Source organism: Thalassophryne amazonica, chromosome 18 (genome assembly GCF_902500255.1).
Source record: "Thalassophryne amazonica chromosome 18, fThaAma1.1, whole genome shotgun sequence".
Classification (NCBI taxonomy): domain Eukaryota; kingdom Metazoa; phylum Chordata; class Actinopteri; order Batrachoidiformes; family Batrachoididae; genus Thalassophryne; species Thalassophryne amazonica.
The window spans coordinates 43,492,876-43,500,923 of NC_047120.1; the positions used below are offsets into that span (position 1 = coordinate 43,492,876).

The window sequence follows — 8,048 nt, forward strand, 5'->3', positions numbered from 1 at the left end:
CAGATTTTAAAAGAAAATATTCCAAGAAATTTTAAAGCTACAGTGTGTAGTATTTTGTGTCATGCCGTGTAGTGAGGTTGCAGTATTGCATTATTCCGTTGCTGATCACGATCCTAACACCCCCCCCCCCCATCATATTTTTACTTCTTTGCCAACTGGGGTTCATGCTGCCTTTCTTCTCTTGTGATATGTAATATGTACGTATGATAATACTATTTCATGAAAATGAAGGTTCTCAATCTAGTTAGACTGCACTAGCAACCAGTAGACTGTGTGTAAGTGAGCTACCAACCTTTTCTTTCTTTTGTCTTCCGTTTGCATTGAAAAATGCAAAAAGTGTTGTTAAATATATATATATATATATATTTTTTTTATATATTTTTTTTTAATTATATTTTTTTGTTGTTAAATACATTTTTGGGCTACTGTATCAACATGGTGGGCTCCATGCGGGCGCCCCCTCCCAACTGCATAAGAAGGGCTCATTCTAACCTTATGAAAACACATCAAGTAGTTTTTGCACTTAAGTGTACACAAATGAACAAACAGTTATGAATGCTGTATTCCATTTCTGCTCATAAATGACCATAAATTCTACACACTGTAGCTTTAACTCTGGCACAAGCACAAACACAAACGTCGAGGAAATAAACTTTTAAATTACATGTAGCAGCTCAGCAGTTTTAGGGGAGTCACTGGAAATTAGAGAATAGAGGTATAATTAGTTGTGACATCATAACAAGAACTGTCTTTCACACTCACAGGAGAAGGGGGAAAAAAAGGGTGCTGGCATTTGTCAAAAGAAGTAGACTTTTTGTCTGACAGGATGTAGCGTACTCTGTGATGTGACGGCGGCGGTTGTGCCTGACCACGCACATATTTTGATCGTTAGTGATGCAGATGCAAAGATATATATGTATATGTGTTTATTTTGATGAGAGTATTTATACAGCTATATTTCTGAATACTTTTTAAGAGATATGAAGTTATGATTGTGTCCAGCACACGTGAAACTCAGCTGAAAAAAAAAAAAATGCAAATGAGGGACCAGAATTTGCTCGCTGTTGTATCAAAACCTTACTGCTTTTTTTTTATATGCATTTGAAAATTAATTTTATGCTCCATCTGAATGTTCAGTTCAAGGGAAAACTTGAAAAATCACACTGGAGTACGCAGGTTTTGCTTATAACAGCGACAAGATTATTTGCCTTGGTGTGGTATTTGTCCTGATTTGTCACACTTTCCTTTTGTGTCCTGACAGCATGTGTACATTCGTGACACATGGCCTCAAAGTCACTGTGCTGCTCGACCATTTTCTTTGAAGTGCGATATTATTCACAGGACTATTGTAAATATTTCTGTACATACTTGATCTGTATATACTGACGAGGGAAAATTTTAATAATATATATATATATATATATAAATATTGTATTGAAAGCTATATTATAGTGTTGCTGGTCCTAGCACAATATTGCCACCTCAGCTGAAAATAACGTCAAGTAAACTTTGCACAGTAAAAGTAGCTCTTGCAGCAAGGAGGCATCACAGTTTGTCATAGATTTGTTAAATAACATGCTCGTGCTGCAGAGCTTTTCCACTCCTAGAGTTTGAATTGCAGCTTTGCAAGAAAATAACTGCATCACAGCTGTCTGGTTTCTCTCTGCTTCCTCACGTCTCTGAGAGCTAGGCAGGAATGTCCCCCACTTTAGATGCAAGATAGATGTTGCAGAACATTGTGGTTAGAAAACTGCAGCACTGGAAAAAAAAAAAGCCTTCACAGCAAAGATCTGTTTAGTGAATTCAGGTCACACTAATTAATTTGTCACGATCTGTCACTGGTATTTATCATTTAGAAACATTGATCAACATTGATGGGCACTGCTAACCTGCAAATTAGGTTTGATAACCACTAATCCACTGATAACTGATATCGCTGAACTGATAAACTGCTAAAACATTCATGTGAAGCTAACTTTATTATATGGATTTAGCTTTAGCTTTTTTTGTTTTTTTCTTCCCCTTTTCCTGGCTCCAAAACCCAGAAAACCACCTACAGAGCTGAAATCTGAATATGTTGAAAGTGTAAACATGGAGGTTCCCAAAAAGATTTAACTTGCCAAGATCAAATTGTAAGACATACTTAAACAGGAGTTTACATACACTTTTTGACATTACAGAAAGTATTAAATTAATAAATATTAAGAAAAAAAATTCACATGGAAAATAATGTTTAGAATCTAATTATTTTGACTTCCTGCTCCTCCATCCCTTCGAGGTGAGGCTTGTTGTTTTTGTGTGTTCTGTCAGTTTTTTGCTTCTTGGATTTATAATTAAGTTCCAAAAGGAACAAATATGTGATTTTAGGGTTTACAGACACCCGTAAAAAAAAAAAAAAAAACAGGCTAGTGGCCTTAAAAATTTGCACAACTAAATTTAATGGGAGCTCATTTGTCAACTCATGGTTTTCAAAGTTATCTGAAAAGCTAATTTGCGAAAAAAAATAAAGTTTCTCTAATTAGCTGTGAGTTGATTGGCTGAACTGTGCCCACCACTGCTGATCATCAAGTTTTGTAAAAAAAAAAAAATTCTTGCAGCTTGGCTGTGCTGAGATGTCCTATCTGTCCCATCTTTGCCTGGATCCATATTCCAATGTGCTGCTTTTCATGTTCTTTAAAAAAGGGTTTGAACTTGTAGATATAGTATTTATCAAGCACACCTTAATTAACAATAATCTTTCAAACTCTGACAGTTTCCAGTATTGCAGCTTTTGCAGGCATGCCCTTTCACTGCTAAAACACAAAAACCTGCTTGTTTTTAGGAAACTGGTGAAATGTACTGGTCATGGACTATGTTCACATCAGAGGATGTCATAAAGGCAGGCTGTGCGTATTGTAAACAAAGTTTTAGGTCAATAAGGAGCTTTTGATAAACAGTTTTTGACTAATCTGAAGGGTGAATAAACATTGTCCTGTGTAAATCTCAGCAGCATGCTTTTTAACAATGCCTATAAAACACATCTCTGGTCCTAAATAAATGTTTTTATTTGTTACTTTTAAAAAATTTAATAAGCACTCAGACCGAGTTTTGCCCTGATTTATTTAACTAAACGGCCCACTGAGTCTGCCACTGGACTGTTTCTGCACCTCTAATAATTCCTCACGTTCTATTATTACAATATCCCTCTAGATACTGTACCACTAGAAGAAACTGTTCAGAACAGACACCACCTTCAAGAATTAAAAAAAAAAAAAAAATTACATTGGAGTTCATAAGTTGTTGGACAGTAACGCAATTTTTGTTATTTTACCTGTGTTTGCCATCACAATAGAGTGTGAATAGTGGCAAAATTATATAAGTTTGTCACTGTTCAGTTACTTATGAACCTGAGTGTAGGCTGAAATAATAATGAAGTTTGACTGCATCCAACTATTTCACCGTGTCCAGCTGAATCTGATAAACCGTCCTTGTGATATCACCCGACCGACAGTAGCTCCTTTAACACCCTCAAACGGCTCTTTTGTTTCATTTAAGTTTCAAGTAATAAAGGATCCAGAGGTCGTTTTTGACCTCAGAGTTCCGACCATGTGGATTCTTTGAAGTTTGGAATAAAGAGGAAAAGCCTTTTCTTGGACATACATTCTCCCAGGCACAACGTGAAACAGTGTGATGAAAAAAATTAAATAAAAAAACTCATCTGAATGTTGAAACTAATAAAAGTGGTTTGTTTTTAGTTACTTGGACTTTCTGTGCTTTTGTTATTAATTAAGATGCTGAAAATGAATCTATAGTTCTACAAGTTAGGCATCCTATATACAGATATTTGTGGTGTCATAAAGCCACTTCTTGAAATACTAGAAGTGGATAAAATGAAACCATTACAAGGAAATAGAAGGAAAAGGCTAAAAGAAACACTGGATTAGATTTAAATCACCAAATATCAGCTCAAAAGGAATCACATAAAGAGCCTTGTTTCGATTTGTTTTCTCCACTATGCAGAAAGTTATACACCAAATATTTTGTTGTTTTATAATAATGAAGGTAATAAGCATGACAAACAGTAAGAGACATAAGCACAAATAAAAATACAGAGTAAATAACTTTAGTTACAAGGAATGCACAGTGGATGGACGATGGTGAGGACAGCGCTAAACTGTGTTGAGATGGCTGCTTCGCATCACGTTTCCTTGCAATCCAAATAGAACATATCAAAATCTGAATTTACAACATACAATAAAGCGTGACTATGTGGACATGAATACTTAAAATATTGTCACCAAACTGATTAATGGATGTGAATTAAACCAGCAGAAGTAATTTCTGTACATGCATAGGGATTCAAACAAGACATTCCTCTTACCAAAGTCCAAGGTGATATTCAAGGGTTTGTTGTAGTTCTGCAGGTGCTTCTCTGGGCTCAGGAGCTCTTCTCGGTCCAACAGCTGAATTAAACCCCCTGAGAAACAATCAGATCTGGATTTTCATCCATAACTGACCCAGGAAGAGCCTAAGAACACATTCAAACAGTAAGTGATTTAAAAAATAAATGCATAAAAGCAAAAAGACATTTTGAATATTTAAAAGGTATCAAAATAAACACCTTGTTGGAGGTTTCAAAGTGCTCAGTAAGATTCTGCAATTCTGATAGGACTTTGCAAATCAAAGACTCAGTGGTTTCTTCCTCAGTGTCGTCATCGGTGCCGCCATCTTGAACATTCAGCACCTTCGATCAACATCACTCCTCTCAGTCAAACAATACTCCATTCATAAAACCACACAGAGTTTGTGCACACCTTGTAGCTCCACTGTTGGAACAGCCGCCTCTCAGGGTTATGTGCCATAAACATAACCTTCGGATCCTCCAGCAATGAACTAAAAATGGGTGATTAAAAAAAAGTTATACACCTAAACTAACTCTGTTAGAGTGAAAACTCGGAGCAAAGATGAGTTATGATCAGCAGTTTAAAGCTAATCTCAAACTTGGCTGAGTTTGGCGGCCCAGCACAACTTTTGCAGGGAACTCAACATAGCTCACATAGCACGTTGAGATGTAACTTAGGGACATCTTGATGTACATGCTGTGCAAACTGCATACAAAAATTGGACATTGAGTTGCGGCAATCTCACACAGAGCAACCCGAATACAGTGCTAGTTAAGCTGAGTAATTTCTCTATAATAATTTGCCTCTAATAAAACAGAAAAGGACCAAATCCTCACATTGAGAACGAGTAACAAGTCAAAATCTCTTATTCTCTTCTGATAACAGACTAAATTATCAAAAAGGCTGAAAGATAGATAGATAGATTCTGGTCAAACAGCTAATCAAGTACAAAATATGAGTCACAATGACAAAATGTATCCATTTTAAAGAACACCATGGTGCACAGTGTCTGACAACAACAGTCATGACAGATGTATGTATGGTTACGTAAAAAAAAACAACTTTACCTTTGAGGCGGTCGATGCATGTTGTCAAGGTCCTCGAGAAGAGAAACCAGAATCTCCCTGGAAGCCTGGAAGAGAGTCACAAAGCAAACCTCAACGACAAGATTTCACATCATGGGCCATCATCACAGTTTGAGTTTGGGGTGAAACTTACTTCAATGACATGAAGCACACAGGACGGATAGATTAAAAGCAGACCTGTCATGTGATCCCAAGTATACTGTATGTTCAACTGAAGGTTGAACATTTCATAATGTGCTGCAATAAATCAAAAAGAGAATCATTTTGTTGCAAAGAGGCAACTGAACAAGTGAGTTGTGTGTTACCTTCCTTGTGTTTTTATTACTGACTTGCTAACTTAAAGATCAAACACTAAAATCTCATACAGGGAGATCTTGCAGGCGGTGTGAAGGCGAGAAAGATAGGTAATCAGGACAGCAATATGCTTCTGTAACTCCCTTTTGTCAAAAGCTAAAAAGTCTGCAACGGTTCATTAACTGTACATTTTGTACAAACAGGTACCTGAAAAGCTCATTTGCAAAAATATACAAGTACTCAAAAACATCTGTTGAGGAGCGCTTCCTGGACTCAACAAATGTTTGTTTGAGGTGCTCTTTGGATGGAATACCACATGTATTTTTTGGTTGTTAATACACAAATACTATTATATTTTTAAGCATCTGAACAAAACAGAAATGTATATTTTAAATAATAGAAAAAAAAAACTCATTCTTGCTTAAAAGCAATAACACTCATTTAATTTGTTGTATCAGAGATGATGCTTTCACCCTTCAATTGCTTTCAGTTCCATCCATTGTTTTATGACATCTTTTTTGACTCACCTCCCACCTCTGTCCTGTTAATAAGATGTTTGGGAAGGCGAGCAATAAAAATCATCAGCTGAATCCTCTGGAGAGACAAAGAGTAACAGTCTCTGGACATCACGGTACATTTCCACTTACAATGTAACACATATTGTAGACACACAAGTGTGTACATGTGCACAAAAGAAGGCCAATTCAAATAGTACACTACACTTGAAAATGATTTGTTTGTTCCACCCATGTGCAGGAGATGCACTTGGGGTGTTTTCATCAATGTTTGTCAGTCCATCATTGCCTGAACTAAATAACTCGAAGAGTTTTGATTCAATTTGGACCAAAGTTGGTGAAAAGTCCAGCATGCCACCAAAAACTAAGTGGTTTGACTTGGGCCGTCACTTAAACACTGAAGGTCAAATGTTCCAATAGTTATTATATATTTCTATTGGTCACACCTTTGATCTTGGGTGAGTAGGAAAGGGTAAACAGAATGGCTATTTCAAGGAAATTGTTAACTGCTCCCGGTTAACTGGTTACTATAAAACAATAATAAAAGGTCAACACCATTTCAAGGTCAACCAAGGCTGAGCAACATGAAGGGAATAACTGGAGCCAAAATAGTAGATTAAATATAGTGGAAGGGTTGTACGTTAGTCAAGGATAAATTGCTCAATTTTGCACAGAGCTGAGTAGATATCAACAAACATGGTATCACTGAATCACAAAGAATTATTATGCATGAATCAGTGTCAAACATTAAAGGTGCAGGTGTTGCTGAGTTCTCATTCTACATACTTCTATATGCATTTGTTTTCTCTTATTATTGCCACAGAATAAAAAACAATAAGCTATATTGCAAATATTTATTTGCAAGAATGTTTTTCTCTGATATTATCTCAGAATGATAGGATTGCATTTACGGCGGTCCTGAACTGAACATCTCATTGCTTAAATTATGAAAACCGGTTTACTATCTCACATTACTGCATAAAGACGAACCTCTTTTGTTTTTCCATGAAACACGTCAAACATCGTCAGATTGTCTTTTTCTTCGTCTTCCTTCTCTTTGTTTTTCGACGTGTCGTCAGATTTCATTTTCTGCTCGGAATTCATGCTCGTTTGGCCTCAAAGTTTGACTCTCTCTGAACTGAAGCTTCACTGAAGCTTCGAAACTTGTGTCGAACGTGCAAGGCAATTTGTTGGCTTCATAAAAAAATAACAAAATTATAAACGACAGTAAATCCATATTCACACTTCTATGATTAAATAAACAAATACATTTAGCAATACATTAGGTAGTTTGTAAAAACAAGGATATTCTACAGAAATCCAGACCTGTGCAATTATTATTATTATTATTATTATTATTACCAAAAGCTTCCTCTGCCCTAGCTTATAATATTTTATCTTCCAATGATTGCCGTTTCTAACACTGGTAACAACAGTAATAGCAATAATCAGAATCATTATCATAACAATAATGTCACTATTGTTGATAAATTGATTTTTTTAAATTTAAATTTTTGTACCTTGATGTGTAATCGAGCTAATTATTTTATATTTTCGTTACAATTTGTTTAATTTTATTGATTAATTGATTTTATTCTTAATTAAATTTTATTCAGTTTTGATCCATTTTTGAATGCAAAATAGTCATTTCACGGCACTACATCCAAGTCTCCAGCAGGTGTCCTCTAAGAGCTCAATGAATTCGTAAATGAACCTTGGAGTCGTGATCCAAATTCCGATGCAGTGGTTCAAAAAGCTGTAAAGCATCGGAA

At 35.8% G+C, this 8,048-nt stretch overlaps 1 protein-coding gene across 1 annotated transcript; it reads right to left on the reverse strand.

The window, feature by feature from the left end:
* Nucleotides 1-3,500: 3,500 nt before the first annotated feature.
* Nucleotides 3,501-7,435, reverse strand: LOC117531616 (testis-expressed protein 47). The gene is given in 9 exon segments (XM_034194767.1): nucleotides 3,501-4,186; nucleotides 4,361-4,453; nucleotides 4,456-4,507; nucleotides 4,601-4,723; nucleotides 4,794-4,872; nucleotides 5,450-5,514; nucleotides 5,601-5,704; nucleotides 6,289-6,355; nucleotides 7,267-7,435. Coding segments are annotated over 9 exon segments (735 nt in total). The 5' UTR covers nucleotides 7,381-7,435; the 3' UTR covers nucleotides 3,501-4,148.
* Nucleotides 7,436-8,048: the final 613 nt, after the last annotated feature.